Here is a 22,558-nt window from a genome sequence, read left to right on the forward strand (position 1 = left end):
CCGCGCTAATCCATAATAATAAGTATGATCTCGAGCATTTATTGAGCACAGCCCTGCAAGTCACAGGTGCAGGCGGAACTATGGTTTCCCCATTTTACAGATGGGCAAACTGAGGCACGGAGGTGTTCAGACGCTCGCCCAGGCCGGAGTGATCGCAGGGGTCTCCGAGGCCACTATGGGATGTGCCCTAGTCCAGGGTGACGGAAGCAGAGGGGTCCAGGGGGGCTCTGAGGGGCCGGGCGATGTGACTGGCGCCCGAGTGAGCCAACCCAGGAGGCTGGCCCGGCCCGGCTGCTTCTCCTGGAAGGAGGATGTGGGGATGTCTTGGTTTCCTTGTGGTCTCAAATCTCTCCCCAGAGGTCCCTCTCCCAGCCCCAGTGCAGCAGTCTTAGAGAATTCTCCAGCCCCCGCTCATCCTCCGGATGTGCCAACCCCTCGCTCGCCACCACGCCCCCGAGCCTTTGCACTGGCAGGTTCTTCCTCCTGATGGCCTTTCCAGCCCTGATCAGAAAATGTCCCAGGCAGAACTGGGGGCTGAATAATACGAGAGCACGACTCTACCTTAGGGCTTTTACGTGTGCTGCCCCTCTTCCCGTGTATGGGTGTTAGCGCCATCCTCCCTCTTACACACGAGGAAACTGAGGCCCAGGGAAGCAGAGGGACTTGCCCTAACTAGGCAAGTGGACCGCTGTCAGATCCTGAGCCCAGAGGAGGGAGGCTTGGATTGTGGGGGAACCCTCATACCCTGCCACTCAGCCCCAAGCTCAAGGGGGCACAGCTGGGCTGCTCCCAGCCTGGCGTGTGACATGTGTGTCTGGCAGCAGCCCACGCGCTTGCCTGAGTGGTCCAGCCACTTTGACCTGGGAGCTGCCGGGTGTAACCCCGCCCAGCACTCTCTGCCACGCCCCACCCCGTGTCACCCTCACCCCAACCATCAGCCTCCTGGGCTAAAGTCCCTGCCTCGCCTTTGGGCTTCTGGGAGCCAGGCTGGGCAAGAAACATGGAGCCGAACAAAGATTGGTGGATTTCTCCCCCATTCCAGCCCCGGCCCCCTCATGCCTGGTCTCCTGGCTCCTGCCCTCACCCCTCGAAGTCAGGTCTCCCTTCAGGGTCCAGAAGGAGCCTGGGAACACCAGAGTCAGATCGGGTCCCTCCTCCGCTTAGAATTGTCAAAGTCCTTCCCAAGGCCCAGGAGAGGCCCTGCGTGACCCGCCCTCATCACCTCCCTCCCCTCCCCCACTACAGCTGCCCACCCCCTCAACGCCCTCTGAACACTAGAGCACAGCTCTATCTTTGCACATGCCGTTCCCCTTCCCGCATAGGGGTGCCATCACCACCCCACTTTTACAGATGAGAAAACTGAGGCCCAGAGCAGCAGGGCGACTTGCCCAGTTTCACCCGGTGAGTCAGCGTCAGATCTGTGATTCCAGATTTGTCACCCAGGGAGCCCGCCCGCCCCGGGGAAATGTTTGTTTCTAAATAACCGACAGAGTCCCGGCCCCCGGCCAGGCTGTGGGACCCAGGGTAAATCTCTCAACCTCTCTGAACCTCCATTTCCTCATCTGCCCCATGAGGGCTTGTGGCCCGGCACAGCATGAGGCACAGACATCGGGAGCTCAGAGCTCCAGGCCCTTGGGGGACCTGATGTCACGGGGGAGCCGGCGGGGACTATGAACCCAGCGATTCGAAGCCCTGTCTGGGTCAAAAGGCTGCTTCAAAGACCCTTCCAAGTAAAGGCCATGCCCCAGCTAGCTGCCCCCCTGGAGCCTGCTGCCCCACTGGTGCCTACCAGACCTGATTGGCGGGGCAGTTCCTCTCCAGGGTATGCCAGGCCTGACTCAGCCAGGCGGGGCTAGGGTGACCCAGGCAGCTGCTCAAACAGAGGCCAAGCTTGATGGGGACTTTGGCCTCCTCTGGCTGCAGTGAGCAACAGTCTGTAGGATATGGGGGGAAGCACCTGTGTACCCGGGAGGAGGGACAGCACGGGTCCAGGTGGGAGATGGCTGGGCTACGGACAGGTGGTCGAACCTCCGTGCCAGTGAGGGAGCGGAGCTGAAGATCATCTCTCTTCACGCCGATGCCCCCTGCTGTTCCCACCACCTAGAATGCTGTTCCACTCACTCTTTGTCCGCTTGACCCCTTCTTCCTCCCTTCAGTCTCAGCTTGGACATCTCTGCCTCCTACAGCTGCTTGTGCATCCCCAGTCACACCGTGTCTAAGTGGCCGGCCATTCGTCTCCAAGAGGTCCCCACCCCCGGGGCACATCGCTGGCACGAGGTGAATATCTCTTTCTAGCCTCTTGCTCCTCCATTCCCCTGACGTGCTGCTCAGTGTTCGTTCCAGGACGTCACTGTTTGAGTCCGTGTAGCATTATAGTGTTCTCGCCTCTCTTTCTGTGTGGGGTGGGAGGCCGCTGCCTGCACACCTCGGCACAGGCCGTACCCCCTCCTGGAACACTGTTTCCCCTACTCTGCACCTGAGCGAACTGCTAACTTCCATTCGTTCTTAGATCTCATGCTTCTTGGAAGCCTTCCTTGGCCACCTCCCTTCCCTGCCCAAGCTGGCTCAGGGGTTCCTCTGGGACCTCCTGCCTCCAGCCCCTGGGGTTCCCCCTCACAGCCCCCCCGATCACCCTCGGTTGTAACGGCCTGATTCCATGATGGCCGCCTCTCCCACTCATAAGTCAGCTTCATGAGGACAAGGATTTTTCTCTGCTTTATTCATTGCTGTGTCCCCAACGCCTAGCATGGGGCTGTGCATATAGTAGGTGTCCAATAAGAGAATGAATGAGGCAGAGTGGTGCAGGGGTCCAGTGGCCAGAGGACCCTGATGCCCCTCTGTCCCCTAGTGTCTACCGTTTCCACCACCAGTGTGGTGGGAGAAGCCAGCCTGATGGCGGGGGTCAGGGGGAGGATCAAGGTCTCAGCTGTCCAACCTGGGTGAGGGGTGCTGGGGGCAGGTAGAAGAAAGCTGAAGTGGGCACCCACTGCCCCCTGGTGCCCATGACAGGAATAGCAGGATCCGCCAGCTCGGGACATTTGCCCTGCCCTCCTCGGCTCTACCGCCCACAGGCAGGGCACGCTCTTTCCACAAGGAAAGGGAATTGGGGATCGTAAGCAGGTAAGGCCGGGTGCCCGGGAGCGGGATGCAAAGGACATCCGTTCAACAGGCATCTCCTCAGCTCCTGCTATGTGCAGGCTCCAACCAACCCTTGGTGGTGGTCGGGGGGGTGGGGGGTGTCATCACCCCAGGTCATCGATCTGCAGGTGCAGGAAACCGAGGCCGAGAGGAGCAACCACCCAACTCAAAGCACACTTCTGAGTTGTAAAACTTGAACTCGGGTCTGTCATGTTGAGGGAAATCTCTCCCCTCGTTCTTTTTTTTTTTTTTTTTTAAACATTTATTTATTTTTGAGACAGGGAGAGAGCATGAACAGGGGAGGGTCAGAGAAAGAGGGAGACACAGAATCTGAAACAGGCTCCAGGCTCTGAGCTGTCAGCCCAGAGCCCGACGCGGGGCTCGAACCCACGGACCATGAGATCATGACCTGAGCCGAAGTCGGACGCTTAACCGACTGAGCCACCCAGGCGCCCCTCTCCCCTCGTTCTTCAGATGCATTTTGGCAACCTGGTGAATCAACCTGATGAATGAATGAATGAATGAATGAATGAATAAATGAATGAATGAATAGGTATCCTGAGGTAGGTGGCAGACTCAGAGTAGGAATGGCCACAGGAGGGACTTGGAATCCAAAGAGACCTGAATTCCAGGCCCCAGCTTAGCCACAGCCGGGCTGGGTGACCTGGGGCCTCTCTGGCCGTCAGTTTCCTCATCTGTGAAATGGGATGTTACCCCCAGAGCTGACCCTATCGGGCTGTGATTGGGACCCCTGAAGTGTTGTCGGGAGAGCACAGAACCTGGGAGATCCTGCCCTTGTCACATTGTTTTTCCTGCTGCTTCCGGAGCTGGGGAAGGAAGCTGGGAGCCGACTCAGGCGCTCCAGGCCTGCCTTTGGGAGTTATAGTCACAAAGACAAAGGCTGGGCCCAGAAAGGCCAGAGGGGCAGGGCACCGTCTTCCTGTTTTTCTTTGAACAGATGGCCCAGCCGCCGGATGCTGGTCTGTCTGGATGCTTGTCCATCACCCCTGCAAATCATTCCTGTCCCTCTCAGTGACACTCTGCCAAGTTAGCTCCCTTTCTGTGTGCCCTTCCTGCACCCCAACCTTCAGGGGGTTTCTGCCAGTGTCCCCAGGCACCCAAGGGGTTTGCAAATAGAATTCAGGCGCTTATGAACTGGGAGGGAAAAACTCGCATTACGTGTGCTCCCTGGCTTCTAACGATAGCATTCATGAGAGCTGCCCCCCACCCCCCTGCCACCTTGCTATTCGAGGTGTTAAGAAAGGCCCAGATTCCATCACAATTAAAACAGATTTTGATACCCATATCCCAATGTCATGGGTTTGTAATGGGTTTCCTTCGCCATCCTAGCTGTTTGATTTATGAACTTACACACATCCCCTTGTAAGGGCCCGGGGCACAAAAAGGTACCCCTGCAAATAAGAGAAATTTTTCAGCAGGCCCTTTCCCTGCTCAAAGCCTGCTCTGGCTCCCCATTGCCCCAGAAAGGAGCCATGGTCTTCCCTGTGGCCTACAGACCCCCTCAGCTGCTCCCTACAGCGTGCCCCTCCCCTTTCTCATCTCCTTCCTTCCTTCCTTCATTTATTCCGGCAGCATTTACTGAGCGCCTGCTGTATGCCAGGCACAGGGGACTTCTGGAAGGAGGTGATGTCAATGCTGGTGTCGGCCAGGCCGAGTTAGGGAGGGAGGGAATTCCAGGCCGAGGGACCAGCAAGGCAAAGACAGAGAAGTAGAAGGTCACCTGGGTAGAGGGCACGGGGAGGGGGGGGGGGGAGAAGGGGGTGGGTTTTCAAGGCCTCCCAGTGGGAGCCCCAGGCATAGCCCTTCAGGTAGTGGGGAGCCATGGAGGGACGCAGAGCACTGCAGGGACACCCTGTGGTTTGTTCCAGAAAGATCCAATGAAGAAAAAGAGATTAGACACTCAGATGCTCGGGTTCAAATCCTACATTTTGTCTCTCAATGTCAGCCATAAAAGCCTTTTTTTTAATTTTTATTTTTTAATTTTTAATGCGTATTTATTTCTGAGGGAGAGAGAGACAGAGTGCAAGTGGGGGAAGGGCAGAGAGAGAGGGAGACAGAATCCGCAGCAGGCTCCAGGCTCTGAGCTGTCAGCACAGAGCCCGACGCGGGGCTCGAACCCACGGACTGAGAGATCATGACCTGAGCCAAAGTCAGACGCTTAACCGATTGAGCCACCCAGGTGCCCCAAAGTCTTTTTTTTTTTATGCTTATTAGAACAACTAAACTAAAAATAACGATACCAAATGCTGATGAGGATGCAGAGAAAGTGGATGTCTCAGATGCTGCTCGTGGCCATGCAAAATGGTACAGCCATTCTGGAAAAGTTTGTTGGTTCTTAGAACACGAAACACGCAGCCACCCATCTGACCCAACCATCCCACGGCCACAGTTTTAAAAATGAAAAGTTATGTTCACATAAAAACCTGCGTATAATTGGTTTTTTTTTTAATTTTTTTTAATGTTTATTTGTTTTTGAAGGAGAGAGAGAGACAGAACGTGAGTGGGGGAGGGGCAGAGAGAGAGGGAGACACAGAATCCAAAGCAGGCTCCAGGCTCTGAGCTGTCAGCACAGAGCCCGACACGGGGCTCGAACTCCTAAGCTGTGAGATCGTGACCTGAGCTGAAGTTGCACGCTTACTGACTGGGCCACCCGGGCGCCCCTATTATTTGTAAAAGCTTTATTCATAATCACCAATAGCTGGAAACAACCCAACTGTCCTTCAATGGGTGATGTGAAACCTACTAGCTTCCATGCGTACAATGGAATATTCTTCAGTAACAGAAAGGAACAAACTATTGATACAGGCCACAAAGCTTTATGCTCAAATGCTTTATGCTGCAGTGAAAGAGGCCAGACTCAAAAGGCTACATATTGTATGATTCCATTTATAGAACATTCTCAGAAAGACAGAACTCTAGTGTGGGAGCCCAGATCGCAGATCGCGGTGTTGGGCTGGGTCTGGGGCTGGGCTGGGAGGAGGGGCTGACACTAAGGGACACTAAAGGACTAAGGGAGGGGGCTTGCGGGGGGAGTTGGGGAGTGTTGGGGCCCACCAGCAGGTGAGCCGACGATGACCACCCAGGAATCAGGGCCATGGTGGGGACACCCAGGCACTGTGGGAGCCCCGAGGCCATGTTCGACCCAGCCGGAGTGTGTCGGGGGGTGGGGGGGGGGGGAGCGGGCCTCTACGCTGGGGCTTAAAGCTGTGCTGGAGGCAGGCAGGTGAACAGCCTTCCGGGCAGTGGGAAAAGCATAAGCAGAGGCCCAGAGGAGAGGCATTCAGGAAACTGAGGCACTGATTTGAAGGGAGTACAGAAGGTGTTTTTTGCTTGTGTTTTATTTTGATTCACCCACTTTTGACATGGAAACTAGAAGCCCGGCAGCGGATGGCAGGGTGGACCTCGCTACTCCCCCCACCCCTCCCCGCTACCCCACCCACCCCTCCCCGCTACCCCCCACCCCTCCCCGCTACCCCCCACCCTTCCCCGCTACCCCCCCCACCCCTCCCCCCCCCCACCCTTCCCCGGCAGCTCCTTGTGCTGTGCTCCATTCTCTCACCGGTCCCATTTTACCGACGAGGAAAGCGAGACGTAGAGAAGTAGTCCTTTATCACCCGACGTGACCTCGAGGACAACATGGGCACAAGATGTGGCCAACATGCAGACACCTTCGTCGGAGAGTTTTCTCAGGAGGCTGCACAGAACAGGAGAGAAATGTCTAAGAATGAACGCCCCCTGGGAATAGCCCTCAGCCGATGGGGGTGGTGGACGAGAACCCCAGCTCCCTCACCTGCGCGGGGGGGGGGGGGGGGGGGAGACTGAAGTATGCGTCCTATGCCATCTCCTGGGGATCCCTGGCGGGACTGAGCCCCTAGTTGCCTGTGACCCTAGACCTGCCCCCCCTTACTGACTGCTTTCCCTTCTCACTTCCTTTTACAGACTGAATTATGTCGCCCCAAATTCCTACACTGAAGCGTATCCCCCAGTAACTAAGAATGGGACTGTATTTGGAGATAGGGTCCTTCAAGAGGTCATTAAGTTAAGGGGCGCCTGGATGGCTCAGTCGGTTAAGAGTCCGACTTCGGCTCCGGTCATGATCTCGCAGTTCACGAGTTCGAGCCCCGCATCGGGCTCTGTGCTGACAGCTCAGTCTGGAACCTTTTTCAGAGTCTGTGTCTCCCTCTCTCTCTCTCTCTGCCCCTCCCCACTCATACTCCGTGTCTCTCTCTCTCTCTCTCAAAAATAAATAAAAAACTTAAAACGTCATTAAGTGAAAACAAGGTCTCATTAAGACAGAACCATCCCAGGGGCCAGAAGATGGCATGGGGGTCTAGAGTCTTGGGCAACTGGGATTAACGGGCCAGGGCCAGCCATGCCGAGAGGGGACAGGGTCCCCTGCAGGTGGGTGGGAGCCAGACCTCAGAGCTACAGAAGCCACAGTGTGTGCCTCAAAAACCCAGGAGGAGAAGCTTCTGATGTGGGAAGGACCACAGGAACCTCCTTTGCGGTTTCGGGCCACAAAGTAAGGTCGTGGCACGTTGCTTCACCACCACAAAGGAAATGGTTACTAGTTCAGGGCTGGGCTGAGCTGCGGGCTCTAGGCGCCTTGGGAAACCTCCTCCCTCGTTGATCTTTCAGATACATTCCCGCGCCGAACAGCTGACCTCAGCCGCCTTCACTCCCGGCTCAGAAGCAAAAACCATTATCTTTTAAATATACATATTGAGCGGCGCCTGGGTGGCTCAGTCAGTTAAGCGGCCGACTCTTGGTTTCGGCCCCGGTTGTGATCTCACAGTTTGTGAGTTCGAGCCCCGAGTCGGGCTCCGCGCTGACCGCGCGGGGCCTGCTTGAGATTCTCTGCCTCTGCCTCTCCCGCACTCTCGCTCTCTCTTTCTCTCTCAAAATAAATAAATAAACGTTTAAAAAAAGTAAAAACATAAAAATAGATGAGATATAACTGAAGTATAATTCACATACTATACTACGCCCGTTTAAATACACAATTTGGGGCACCTGGGTGGCTTCGTTGTTAGGCGCCTGACTTTGACTCAGGTCATGAGATCCCGGTTTGAGTTCAAGTCCCACATCTGGTGAGCTTGAACCCCGCTTCGGGTAAAAAACAGGAGCCATCCAGGGGCGCCTGGGTGGCTCAGTCAGTGAAGCGTCCGACTTCAGCTCAGGTCATGATCTCGCGGTTCATGAGCTCAAGCCCTGCATCGGGCTCTGTGCTGACAGCTCAGAGCCTGGAGCCTGCTTCGGATTCTGTGTCTCCCTCTCTCTCTGCCCCTCCCCCGCTCATGCTCTGTCTCTGTCTCTCAAAAATAAATAAACTGTTTCTATAAGCTTCTAGGTACTTCATATCGGTGCAACCATAGCACAGGCTACTTTTGTGACGGAAAGTGGCCAGACTAGGCTTTGTTTTGCCTAGAGAAGCCGGCTGCTACATCTGGCCACATTAAACACCTAGAAGGCGTCAGGTGATGCCTGGACGATCCTGGGGTGTTAGAAGGGCCGAGGATGAAGGCTCAGAGCCTACCCCTGGCAGACTCCAGAAGCCAGGCCCGAGAGGAGGAGACCGCAGTGCGGAGATAAGGCCAGACTTCCAAATGGGACGACCTCAGGGGCAGAGTCCCCTTTGGCTCATGGAGGCGTGAGCACTTCCTGGCCCAAGGAATGAGGGTTCAAGCTGGGGTCCACAATACTGGACCAGGCTGCCGTGTCAGATCCCTGCTGGCCCATGTTCTCAGAAAGAAGCCGGCTCTGCTATCGTAATCATCTGTTTACACACCTGGGTCCCTCTAGTATCTGAGTTCGTGAAGGCAGGGACGGCGCCTGGTTTGTTTTGGTACAACGGTTGGCATACACTAGGCGCTCAATGGATGCTCGCATTCCAAAAGTAGGATGAATGAGCGAATGGGCAGTTGCCACCGATCACAGAGAAGGCCTGACTTTGGACTCAGAAGACAGCCCTCGGATCTCAGCAGCGTGGCCTGGAACACGAGGCTTCCGCCCACGGTCCCTCTGGATTGTCAAGCAAAATGCGGGGGCTCCAAGAAACGGACACGCCAACTCTTTCAGATCTGTTAAGAGAGAACAACAGAAAACGGTCCGCGTGCAGCCTGCGGAGGAAATTCCGGGGCTGGGTGGGACTGTTTTCCCTGACCCCTGAGATCACGGCTGAGTCTGGGGCCAGGCCGGTTTTTGTCTCTGCAAATTCTCTCTCACTCCCGTGGTCACAGAGGAGGTCGCGGTTTCCAACGTCGACACCAGAGTCAGCGAGGAGATGTCCCCGGAGACGGCGAGAGAACTCGTCCAAGAATGCAGAGGTCCTGCTCCCAGACAGCACCTGTCGTTGCAGCCTGGCCCCCTGTCCTTCAGCCCCTCCCGGGGTCCCCTTTTACGATCGCAACTTCCCTTCGTTTTCTTAAAAACATCTTTTCCCCCGCGTGCCTAAGGAAGACATGCTCCTTACAGACCACTGGGGGACATTTCCAGAGAAAAACGACATAAGAACAAAGAAGGTCGTTCAAAAGCTCACCGACGCTGGCGATTTTGTGGCCTTCATTCTGGTCGTTTTTCTCTACAGAACGGGTATCTGCTCGCCTTTGTCAAAAGTTGGGATTGTTCTGAATGCACAGCTTTGGAATCCGCTGTGTCCTCCCTGCAGTGCTGCTGAGATAGATAGTTTTTCCACACCATTGAACCTCCGAGGCTCTGATGGATTCCGTATTTTAACACAGGAAAGACTGTATGTCTGTCCTCAGGGGTAAAAGGCAGGACGGGCGCCCTGAAACCACCAAAACATCTATGTGGCGACTGCGACCCTGGGGGGCGCGTGGGTGGCTCAGTCGGTGAGAGCGTCCAACTTCAGTTCAGGTCATGATCTCGCGGTTCTTGGGTTCCAGCCCCGCGTCGGGCTCTGTGCTGACAGCTCGGAGCCTGGAGCCTGTTTCGGATTCTGCGTCTCCCTCTCTCTCTCTGCCCCACCCCTGCTCACGCTCTCAAAAATAAATCAACATTAAGAAAAAAATTAAAAATAAAAAAGACTGCAACCCTGGGGCCAAATTATGACTTTCACCACTTTCTATCTGTGACATGGGCCAGATGTTTTAATTTTCATGCCTCAGTTTATCCATCTGTAAATTGGGGATTTATTATTTCACTTCTTTCAAAACAACCCTGCCTCCCCCACCAGTGAATAAATAGCAGAGATTTCCATGTTCTTTCTTTTTTTTTAATGTTTATTTATTTTTGAGAGAGAGACACAAAGTACGAGCAGGAGACGGTCAGAGAGAGAGAGGGAGACAGAATCGGAAGCAGGCTCCAGGCTCTGAGCTGTCAGCACAGAGGCCAACGTAGGGCTCGAACCCACAAACCGTGAGATCCATGACCTGAGCCGAAGTCGGACACTTAACCGACTGAGCCACCCAGGCGCCCGTCTATTTCCTCTTTTAAAAAAAGACTTTAAAAATAAATATTACATAGTGCAAATTGTGGAACAAAAAAAAAAAAAATAGATACCACTACCAGAGTTTTCTTCTTTTTAATTAATAGAATTTATTTATTTTTTTAATTTTAGGCTTGCAGAAAAATTGGATGTAAAATGCAGAGGGTCACCATATATGTCCTCTCCCCGCCAAGTGGCTTGTCCCATTATCAGCATCTTGCATCAGTGGGATCAACTTGTTACAAGCGATGGACAGATATTGAAGGTGAAATGATGTCTCTCTGGATGGGCCCTGAGCCGATGGGCCTGGTGTCCTTCGAGGAAGAAGATTAAGTGACAGATACTCCCAGAGGGAAGACCATGTGAAGACGCCTGGAGAAGATGCCCATGTGCAAGCCAGGGAGAAAGACCTCAAGAGAAACCCTTTCCCTTTCTGTCCTGCACTCCAGACTTTTTTTTTATTGGATAGTCATTTCTGATTTGTTACCTCCACCCCCCAATGATGGTTACCAAAACAACGGAAGCCATAAGATGCCCCCTTGTTGGGGCGCCTGTCAGCTCAGGTCATGATCTCACGGTTTGTGAGTTCGAGCCCCACACGGGGCTTTCTGCTCTCAGCTCGGAGCCTGCTTTGGATCCTCTGTCTCCCTCTCTCTCAGCCCCTCACTTCCGATCTCTCTCTCTCTCTCTCTCAAAAACAAACATTAAAGGAGAAAAAGAAGGAGACAAAGCAGGAGAGAAATGAACTATGACTATCTTAACACACCCTAAGCTCTGTGATTAACCAAATTGGAGTAACTCTGCTATTTCTACAGTAATATATAAATGTCTTCCTAGTGGCTCTGCAGCTCCCCTTCAAGAGCAGCTTTTCAGTGTTTTCTAGAACCTCTGAACTATTACTGACAGATTGAACTAATTTCCTGTACGATTTTCTTTTTTCTTTTTTGCCTTTTTGTTTTTGTTTTTGCCAAATGTCTGACCTTTGTAATTCGCCGGATGCCTGCACAATTCTGTCTCTTCGCGTCAGTTCAGTTGGTGTGGGTTAGGGGGGCTTGGAGGGTGCGTCACAGACACGCGCCATTTCCTCCCACTGGCGGACAGAGCGGTGGCTCTGGGGCACCGCGGCCGGCTGGGAGACTAGCGTGGGGGACCCGTGTAGGGCCGCGCTTCCGCTGATGACCGCCAGGGGGCGCGAGAGGCCGAGACCGGAGCCTGGTCCTTGCAGGGACGCCGGGGCGAGGCGGGGACTGGGGGGGGGGGGGGGGGGGGGGGCTGCCTCTGGGGCGGGGCTTCGGAGGAGGTACCTCACCCGCCAGGCGTAGGGTCCCACTTTTCCTCCAGCCACCGCCCGGCATGCTCTCCTTCGGCCTCCACTCTGCCTCCCGTCCTCCCTGCCCTTACTTGTGTTCCATTTTCCTGCCCTCTGCGCCACCCCTCTCCCTTCCTCCTTTGCGCCAACACTTTCCTGCCCACTTTTGCCCACATTTTCACGCCCTCATGTGCATCCCTGCATTTCCCCATGCTCCCTCGCATCTCCATTTTTCTCGCCCTCCTTTGCGTCCCCGCTTTCAGGCCCTCAGCCCCTGGCTCTTAGGCTCCTTATTTCAAATGACCTTTTAGAGAAAGTCATGGAAGGACACACTCCTAGCCGTGAATGTGGCTTGTAGTCCAGGGAGGAGGCAGTGACTCCTACATGAACATCTTTAGTTCCACATATTTCAAAGAGCAGACAGTTTGACAAACATTTGTTATTTAAATGTAAAGTATTTTCTCCCTTTGAGCTGAGCCCTTTGTAGGGGCGGGGGCAGTCACAGAAGATTCTGAAAGTCCTGAGCCCTCCAAGGACCTGCTCACACACACCCTCCAACCCAGGGCTGGATAAAGAGGGCACATGAGTGGAGTAGCACGGACCTGGGGGGGGGGGGCAGGGAGACAATGTGGGCTAAGGGCTGCAGGAGTTGGGGGGCAGCCCTCAATGCCAAGTGCATAATTTTTGCTCTGAAATGCCTGCTGTGGGTCTGTCATCGTGGAGAAAGGCCCAGTGATCAGTGGCACAGGGCTCGAGGCAACCTGCTTCACCTGCTATGGCTGAGCAGCCTTCCGAGGGAGAAAGGACAGGTTTGGGCCGAAATGCGGAAGTGGGGCAGGAGTTGGCAGGGTGGAGGGGTGTCAGAGGTTGCCACGTTCATGTCCCTCTTGGAGCTTCAAAGCCCAGCCTTGACTGACCTTGCTTCCTGTGTGGCTTTGGGCAGTTACCTTGGCCTCTGAGCCCCGTGAGAGGAATGAGTTCAGTGAGCTGATGTGTAGGCAGAGGCTTAGGGGACCCGATGGCTTGTAACTAGATGCTGCTTCATGGAGCTTCATTCACTCATTCATTTATTCCACATCAGTTTCTTGAGCACCTACTGTGTACCAGGCTTTGGGAACGCAACCGTGACTAGGACAGCCCAGGACCCCACCCACTTGGAGCCCCCAGCGTAGCGGGGTTATTAACCATAAGAGTGGTCAGTGCTGAGCACTATACCTACGGGGCCCAGGTGGCACCTAGGGGGTACCAGGGCAGCACATCGTGCCTTTTCTCCACCCCTGGTGGAGAACGAGGGGCCCGCAGGGGCATTTCGGGGCATCTGCTTCCCTGGCACTGGGAGCCTTTGCTCCAGCATCCAGTTGCGATGTGATAAAAGCTTATGTTGGAGGAGAGGTAACTGCTGGGGCCCCCTCCCTGGCAGACGATCAGGCTGCCAGGAGAGCGGGGGGGGGGGGGGGGGGTGTGCACAGCAAACCAGCCTGGGTGCCCCCGACCCCGGCCCTATACCATCTGGGGAAACCGTAGCCCAGGGGTTTAGGAGAGATGCTGACTTCAACCTCCGGAGCACCCCAGTCTGGCTGACACTGAAATGCACACTCCCTACTCTTCCTGGAAGAGACTGTTATCTTTCTTCAATGGCTTCACGGCGGTAAGTATGTCACCACCCAGACCCTGGGGCTTTGCAGCCCTTCCTCCATAGCTGTCTCCCTCAAAGACAGAAATAAGTTGATCCAAATTTCACCGGCATCCGGATCGGTGGTCTCCGGGGAAGCAGGAGGGATGTAGGGCAGACGGACGAGGAGCAGGACGTGTTGCGAACGGGTGTAGGCTCCATGGACCCAGAGTTGGTGAAATCAAGCACAGAGGAGTGTGATGGGGGAGGGGGGCCGGGTTGGCCGTGGAGGAGCTCGGCTCTAAGTCAAATCTTGCAGAAAATTAAGTTGTTTGGGAAGGGCAAAAGGGAGGGGGTATTTGCCCGGTCCTTTAAATTTTTCGAAAAAGCCTTTTTTTTTTCTTACTATGAAAGTGACCCAGAATGTACCTCATTAAAGAAGCAATTGTTTTGGTAGCAGAATCGCACTAAGGAAAGACTGCCAGGAAAAAAAGAAGGATATTAAAGACCACTCTTCATCTTGTTACCTGTGATGTAACATTTTCACGGGAGTTAAATGAGACAAGTACATTTCTTTCCTTTTTTTTTTAAGTACATTTCTTTTTTAAAGCAGGCTCCACGTGCGGCGCCTGGGTGGCTCAGTCGGTTAAGCATCCAACGCTTGATTTCAGCTTGGGTCATGATCTCACGGTTCATGGGATCAAGCTCCTCATGGAGCCCCGCAGGGGGCTCTGCACTCACCGCCCGGGGGCTGCTTGGGCCTCTTACTCTCCCTCTCTCTCTGCCCCTCCCCCACTCGTGAGCACATACTCTCTCTCAGGATAAAGAAGCATTTAAAAAAATTTTTTTTATTACATTTATTTATGTTTGAGAGACAGAGAGAGACAGCACAAGTGGGGGAGGGGCAGAGAGAGAACGAGACACAGAATCTGAAGCAGGCTCCAGGCTCTGGGCCGTCAGCACAGAGCCTGACTCGGGGCTCGAACTCACGAGCCGAGAGATCATGACCTGAGCGGAAGTTGGATGCTTAACTGACTGAGCCACCCAGGCACCCCTTTTATTTTTTATTTTTAAATATTTATTTTTGAGACAGAGAGAGACAGAGCATGAACGGGGGAGGGTCAGAGAGAGGGAGACACAGAATCTGAAACAGGCTCCAGGCTCTGAGCTGTCAGCCCAGAGCCCGACGCGGGGCTCGAACTCACAGACCGTGAGATCATGACCTGAGCCGAAGTCGGCCGCTTAATGACTGAGCCACCCAGGCACCCCAAAACCTTTAACATTTTAAACATGAACTGCGAAGGGTCCTCCCGCACGCACACACGCACACACACACACACACACACACACACACACAAGTCTGTTGCCTGGCAACCATATATGAGCCGATCTCTCCACATCCTCGCCAACTCTGGGTACACGGGTATTATCATTTTTTAATGTTTTTGCTGACTTTATCCGCCTTTGCTCTTCTCCCCTCCCCTGCGAGAGCTCCATTTGTATACAACTGACAGACTGTTTTTCCCTGTCTGACTCCTGTCCCAAAGATATCTGGTGTGATCCTCATTGGCCGGGGCATCTATGGCAGCTTCAGAGGGGCTGTCCTGACGAGGGCCCTCGCTCTGTCCTCCGCATACCTCCTCCACGTTGGCTCCCTGTGCCCGGCAATGAGCTGCCTCACGGGGCTGCTTGGCTTTGCCGGGTGGTCTGGAGCAACCAAAGGAAGCAGAGACACTCTCTTGTTTGTAAGTCAGATCTGCACACAGACCCCAAAGTACCCTCCCGTGTGAATCCTTCCTCACGCGCATCACAGCCCCCTGGCAGCAGGCATCCCCTACTTTTCAGCGTTTGTGGTCTCATACGACGGCATCAGAATGCATCCGTGTTCTTCCTTTATGATGTACCTCGGTCGGGACTCCTCTCCCACCCAAGGCCATAAATTACAGTCTCCCGGGTCTTCTTTCCATAATTTTAAATCTTGCTTTCTCACTTTTAGCTCTTTGGCTTTTGGGAGTTTTATGATCGGAGCGTGGTGTGAGGTAGGGGTCAGTCCTCTCCCGCCTGCGCTAATTTCCATCTTTCTTGGGTCTTTTCTGGGCACACTGGTCTGTGTCATCAGCCCGTGTGTACGTTCCCACTCACGCAACACTGTGGCCACTGTCATGTGTGTCCAAGTACACGAGGGACAAGGGTTTTGAGCACGATCGTGCAGACGGCGTGTTGCAGATTTTACGTGTCTTGCCCCATCCGGCCTCGGCTAACCCCCCAAAGTCTGGCCCCCAGTCTCCCCACTCCCATTTCCCTTAGAATCGTGTCTGAGTGGATTATCCCACCCTAGGTAAAATTTGTCTCCAGCATTTTGTTTTGTTTTGTTTTCCTTCCTCCACTGTGTTGCTGCAAAACTCTGGTTATTTCAGTGGGGGGGGGGGGGTTTCAGGGAGACCCTCAGTATGGTCATCTCCCAGAGCATAAACCACCTCCACGATTAAAAGCAGCCCGCCCCCACTCCCCTCCTCCCTGAAGCTCTATCATCTTGTTTGATTTCTCAGTTTCTCCCTTCAGCAAATAGTTATTGGACAGGTCCCGTGCCTGAAATATATCATTTCCTTTTCAATCTGATGCGGACGCTATTTGCTAGTTTATTTATAGTTTAACTTGGAGGAATCAGAGTGCTCTCTCTCACACACCACGTCCAACCCATCAGCAAATCCGATTGACCTTACCCTTAGTACCTGTCCCTCCAAAGCCTCTGAGAACTCACTCAAAAAAAGCAAACTCAAGGGGGCGCCTGGTGGCTCGGTCGGTTGAGCACTGGACTCTTGCTTTCGGCTCAGGCCATGATCCCAAAGTCGTGGAATAGAGCCCAGTGTTGGGCTGTGCGCCGAGCACGGGGTCTGCTTAGGATTCTCTCTCTCTCCCTCGGTTCTCTCCCCCGCTGTCTCTGTCTTCTTAAAAAAAGAAAAAAGAAAAATTAAATTAAAAAAAGAAAAGAAAAGCAAAATCATTTTGATGGTGTTGGGAGCCACAGAGGATTCTGAGAAGAGGTAGGAGCCCTGACTCAGGGACTCACGGGCGCCCTCTGGTGGCCCTTGGGGGAACGGTGTGGGGAGACCACTCTGGAGGGACTGTGCCGGTCCAGGTGGGAGGCAGTGGGGGCTGGGAGGCATGAGGCTGCGGAGGGGGAGAGAAGCGGGCAGATTAGGGGTAGGTTCTGAAAATGGAACCTATCAAGGACATACAGACGCCTGGATATCAGTACTCTGGCCACCTCGGTCACCGAGAGGCGGGGACATGGTAATAATATTAATCCTCGCTATCTGTCCCATGAGCCGCTAGTCTAGGGTTCCACAACTGCTAAGCCCTGCATCCGTGTTTGTCCTTGTGGGTCCCTGGATGTGTACCCGCTGCTGTGCCTTCCTGCCTTTCTTAGCTAGATAAGGCCAGCCACGGGCCGGTCTGGCAACTCCAAGCCGGGATGTGCAAACAGGCAAAGATGGGAATAGATGAAAGGGGAGCCAGGAGCTGACTTTCCTTTACCCCCGTCTGACCCCCCAGAAGCTCTGCAGAACTCACTGACGCCCCTGGAGCTGGTCCAACCCCCACATTGTACAAATGGGGAAACCGAGGCCCGGGCTGAGCAGCAGTTTCTCCTTGAGGGGTAACTTGGAGACATCTCCTCTGTTTGTTGCCTTTCTCATTGTTTTCCCCTGGGCTGGTGAATTTTGTCTGAAACATAAGCCAGCAGACCTAAGTCCCCCCCCCCCCACCACCACCCTGTAGCCACCAACCTGTCCCCCCCGTGTCTTCCCTACAGTCCCCTTTCCCTCTTCCCCCATTTGCAAAGGTTTTCAGCCCGCTTCTCCTCCCCTCCTCCTGCCTCTGTTCTGTCCTTCCCACCCTCCCTCCTGCTTCCTCCATGGGCACCTGCTGCCAGTGCACACAGCCTTTATTGACCTGGAGGTCCCTCATAGGTCTTCCTGATGCCCAGAAAGTTCTGGGCATGAAACGGAGGTCCAGCTAGTGGCTCCCAAGAAAACCTCGGTGCCATCATCCTGGCCAAATGCAGGAAAATGACACACAGAGGAAATAACCCCCACACCCCACCCAGGCTGAGTTCTTTCAAACTGAAGAGGCTACGTGGCCTGGGGATGAGGCGAAGAGGGACAGGTCCCTCCCCTGCAGGGACAAGGTTGCACAGGCTCCCAGCCCTCTCCCTCCCTTCCCTCCGTGTCTTCCAATGTTTCCTGTTCATGGTTATCATTCTCATCGCTGAAATCACAGTGGTCCTCGCCTTCTTCCCCATTGTAAGTACAATGTTGCCCCTCCCACGGCACATTACAAATAAATCGAATCAGTAGAGACACTGCCCCTCCCTCCCCCACTCAGTGATACCTGGCCCACGGGTCCCTGGGATGGGAGACCGGGTCTCCACAAATGGGGTAAGGAGCCAGAAACTTCCGCTGTCCCCTCAAGAGACTGGCCGAGTTAATTTCACCATCTCTGCTTCTCTCCTGCATTTGGTGGTAAGGTATCAGAAAGGAATGGGGGAAAAAATAAGACAAAAAAAAAATTAAAAATAAAGGTAATGGGAAAAGCTGTAAAATTTGTTGGGGTTTTGAAACGTGTTAGAAACAGAGGGCTATTTAGCAAAATCCGTCAAGATGATGAAGCATGGATGCTTTGACCCAACTGTCCCATCTCTAGGAATTATCCAAGGATTTGAGCTTGCTCAGGTGCAGAACGACATATAGCTCAGGGCGTGCAAAAGACTGCCACGGGCCTCGTAAGCCTCAGGAGGAGGGTGGCTAATTTATAATAATGCACACAAGGAAGTCCAATGCAGGGGGAAAGAAGGAAGTAGGAGGCTCCCCATGCACGAGGTGGTGCCTTCTCCGGGACAAGACGCTCTCCTCCATTGCATCAACGCCCCCAGAGGCAGACCCTGAGATGAGGTTCTGCAGGTTCATGGTTTATTAGAGAGGTGGTCCCAAGAAGCACCTGTAGGGGACAGGGGAAGTGAGGCAGGGAAGGGGACGCAGCCCTTAAAGGGTGACACTGCAGGGCTGCTGGGCTCATCGAATGTGTGCCCCCACAGGGGACAATGTTGACGTACCTCCCATCAGGATTGCCTGAGGGCCGCCCCCAGGGCACCTGTGGGCTGAGAGGCCACAGAGAGCCAGCCCTGGGTTGCTGGCCGTGTGCGCAGAAATGACAAATGCCACGGGGATGTGAGCAGGGCACCAAGAGCCATTTCTACTCTTGTTAAGAACAGCCAGATGCCTAGGGTGCCTGGGTGGCTGGGTCGGTTAAGCAGCTGACTTCAGCTCAGGTCAGGATCTCACGGGTTCGTGAGTTCGAGCCCTGCGTCAGGCTCTCCGCAGTCTGCTCGGAGCCCGCTTTGGATTCTGTGTCTCCTGCTCTCTGTGCCCCTCCCCTGCTGGCGCGCGCTTTCTCTCTCTGTCTCTCAAAAACAAAGAAACATTAAAAAAAAAAAAAAGTTTAAAAAATAATAAAAAGAACAGCCAGATGCCGACCAGTGAGAATAGTTACAAAGCAAGGAGAGGAATGATGAGAATATGCTTTGCTTTGACACACATTGAATACCTCTTTTGGGACACAGGAAACAGTAACAGTCACCGCGGCCGAGTGGGAGGCACTTGTTGGCTGGGAGAAAAAGGTGGGAGGGAGACTTTTTCGCGGCGTCGCCTTCTGTGCTTTGTGGATATTGTGCCACGTGACTGTTCCACCTCGTCCAAAAAGCCTGTTTTATTTAGACCTTTATTTAAAAAAAAAAAAAATAGAAAATTACATTCGCCCCTTTTGTGCGGAGACTGATTCAGCGGCTAAAGACGATAGCGGAGGCTTTAATGGAGTTACAGCCAAATCGGGGGCGTAGCAGGCCTGTGGGCGATTCAGAAGAGCAGACGATTCAGGTTTGTGATGGGTACAACCAGATGCACGAGCTCAAGACCCACGCTCTTCTCTGGGGGGAGGGGGGGGTGATGGCAGCCAGGATTTATCCTCCTTCAGTGCAGACCCAGAGCTCAGGCAGGGCATGGGCTGTGAAGGGTGCAGAAGGAGGCAGGAGGGACACCCCCGCCTCGCCGCTCTGTCCCCGAGAAACCTCACCAAGAGGGGCACCTTGCGCTGCCGTGTGTCTGTCACTTCCCTGTTTCGTCTCTGAGGTTCAAGAAGTGGCCTTGGAGCACGTCTTCGCGACCCTGAGGAAGAATCTATAATCACAGTGAGCCAGACGACTATTCCGCAGAATGGAACTTGGTCACAGGGACGGTGAGGCTCACACCTTGTGCGTGTTATTGTGGCAAAAGACACACAACATAAAGTTACCTGTCTCAACCGTTAGAAAAATTTAAAAAAAAATTTTTTTTAATGTTTATTCATTTTTTTGAGGGACAGAGCGCAAGCGGGGGAGGGGCGGAGAGAGAGGGAGACCCAGAATCCGAGGCAGGCTCCGGGCTCCGAGCTGCCAGCACAGAGCCCGACACGGGGCTCGAACTCACAAACTGCGAGATCAGGACTTGAGCCGAAGTCGGACGCTCAGCGTCTTGGTGTTTAAGGAACTGGACCGGCTGGCGTGTGGCATCTAAGCTCTTGGGGAGGGTGGGTTAGCAGCGTCCCTGAAGCCAGGGAGGGTTTGGAAGGAGAGAGCATTCCCTGTCTCTAGGAGTGTGTCACATCCGGGGCTTGGGCCCGGGAACTGCTGTGGGGCCACGTTCAGGCTTGGGAGGGGGCCCCACCATGGGTGGGTGGCCTCCGGCATCCCAGTTTTGGCTCCCGAGGCTCGAGACGGGAGAGAACGTCTCTCATACATTCGTACGGCCCTTGCACTGATATTTATTGAGCACCTACTGCGTGCTGGGCACTGTTCAGGGCTCTGGGGACACAGCAGGGCACAGAGCAAAATCCTTGCCCGGTGTTCCTGGCGCTTAAGTGGGGACACGGACGAGAAATCAATAAGTGAGCGTGGGTGTCCGAGGTGATACCTGCCGTGAAGAAGAACAAGGCAGGGAAAGGGCAGAGAGAGTAAGGGTCTGGTAGTCAAAGGTGCTGTGTGTCATCCATTGTCACCACACAGTGGGATGCTCTGTCCTGGCCCCTTTGCGGGGGTCCTGCGATGCTTCCGGCCAATGAGCTGTGGCCGGAAGTCTTGTGGGTCGCTTCTGGGCCAAATTATTTAATTGCCTGTGCAGGGCCCCCGCAAGAGCTCTCTTTCTTCCTGCCATGACCGTAGGACATCTGGACGGTGGCTGCTTCCTCAGCCTGAGTCCCTGAGTCATTCTGATAAAGCAGAGCCCCCCTGCCAAGCCGTGAGGGGCGTGTAGCATGCGTGGGAAGTGAACTGTCGAGATTGAGGGGCCATCTGTTACGCAGCATCACCTGACCCCGCCTGGCTGATACAGGGGCTGTGGCTAACTTGGAAAGAGGGTTCAGGGCAGGCCTTCCCCGGGCGGGACGTTTGAATAGAGAGCTGAATGAAAAGTGAGTGAGAGAGCTGAGCAGGTATTTGAGGGCATAGCGTTCCAGAAAGAGGGAACAGCCTGTATAAAGGCCCCGGGGCTGGAGCTGGCTGAGTGTGTTTGAGGAACCGTGAGGGGACCAGGGTGGCTGGCGCTGAGTGAGTAAGAGGGAGAGTGGAGGGAGATGTGGGCCTGGGGGTGACTGGGCAGGTCGCGCAGGGGCTCGCGGGCCATGGTGAGGAGTTCAGCTTTTACCGCCCAGTAAGATGACTAGGCACCGAGGGCGCCTGGGTGACTCAGTCATTCAGCATCTTGACTTTGGCTCAGGCCAGGATCGCACGGTTCATGAGTTGGAGTCCCACATTGGGTGAGCTCGTACCCCGCTTCTCTCTCTCTCTCTCTCTCTCTCTCTCTCTGGCCCTCGCTCACTTGCACCCTCTCGCTCTCAAAAAAAAAAAAAAAAAAAAAAAAAGATGAACACCCAGGGAGGTTCTGAGCCTAGACCGGCTAGAGGGAGGGAGGCATTTAGCGCGAGAGCCCCTGGCATAGGCCTATCTTGCCGATGCTAGACCGTAGCCATGGTGACCATGCTTTCTATTGTGTTCATTATTTCCAGAGTTGAAAGGGCACCTTTAAGTGACTATCCTCCTCTCTGCAGCTAAAGTGCTGTGGGGCAAGGAACTACACAGGCTTTTCTGGGTCTTCCTTTGAAATGACTGCTGGTCCCTCGGACCCCAGGGGCTGCAGCCCACAAGGGTGACACCATCCACCAGGGGGTCACTCAAGATTTTGTTGGACGGCACCTAGATAGACCTCCCCCCCCACACACACACACCCACCCCTGCCCAGGGCTGGTGACTTTTATAAAAATTGCCTATTTGCAGGAAGCCCAGCAAAAAAGGTCAAGGGAGGAAGAACGTAACTGGAGTTGGGTGTTCAACTCATTCTGACCACACAGCCTGGGGAGGTGGGGGGTCAAGGTTACCACGCCCGTTTCACAGACGGGGAAACCGAGGCTTGGGGAAGGGACGGCTCAAGGTCACGTGGCCTTGGCAGAGCTGGGTTGGAAGCTGGGTTCGGGGCTACGCTGCCTGCCTTACAGAGGACCTGAAATACAGCGATAACGAGGAACAGAGATCACTGTAGGATAGTGACAGCGGCCACAGGACCGGGCACTCAGTTTGTGAGTTCAGTCCCCATCACATACCTTGAGGTGGGGACTGCTTTGCTCCCATTTTACAGATGAGGAGACCGAGGCACAGAAAGGTTCCCAGCAGCGAATCGGCACCTGACAGTGTTATTGCTGTGTTTTTCACCTGTGTTCGCCACTCAAATGTTGGCTCGGCCGAGGCAGGTGTTACGTCTTGTTTCGTACATTGCTGGGCTCCCAGTGCTTGGCTCCCAGCAGGCACTCAATAAATGCCTATTAAGTGAAGGGGGCCGGCCAAGAGCAAGGTCAAGGCAGCTCAGGCTTCCGGAAGCAAGAACTGCCAGGGGCCTAGAGAGCGGAGCTTCTCTGTGACTGTCCCCTCGCCTGCAGGTGGCTGTTCTGC

The 22,558-nt window shown here is 54.3% G+C and overlaps 1 protein-coding gene and 1 long non-coding RNA gene across 2 annotated transcripts; both read left to right on the forward strand.

Annotated features, from left to right (window-relative positions):
• The first annotated feature begins 8,954 nt into the window (after window positions 1–8,954).
• LOC132673898 (uncharacterized) lies at window positions 8,955–11,295 on the forward strand. The gene is made up of 2 exons (XR_009608261.3): window positions 8,955–9,907; window positions 10,739–11,295. It is a non-coding gene; the product is annotated as an uncharacterized LOC132673898 (long non-coding RNA).
• A 2,114-nt stretch (window positions 11,296–13,409) lies between these two features.
• On the forward strand, window positions 13,410–21,765 carry TSPAN16 (tetraspanin 16). Its single transcript, XM_078435664.2, is given in 5 exon segments — window positions 13,410–13,563; window positions 15,075–15,272; window positions 19,713–19,762; window positions 19,764–19,818; window positions 21,664–21,765. Coding segments are annotated over 5 exon segments (465 nt in total). The 5' UTR covers window positions 13,410–13,503.
• Window positions 21,766–22,558: the final 793 nt, after the last annotated feature.

This window comes from Panthera onca, chromosome A2, assembly GCF_046562875.1.
Source record: "Panthera onca isolate mPanOnc1 chromosome A2, mPanOnc1 haplotype 2, whole genome shotgun sequence".
In the NCBI taxonomy this organism is placed as follows: domain Eukaryota; kingdom Metazoa; phylum Chordata; class Mammalia; order Carnivora; family Felidae; genus Panthera; species Panthera onca.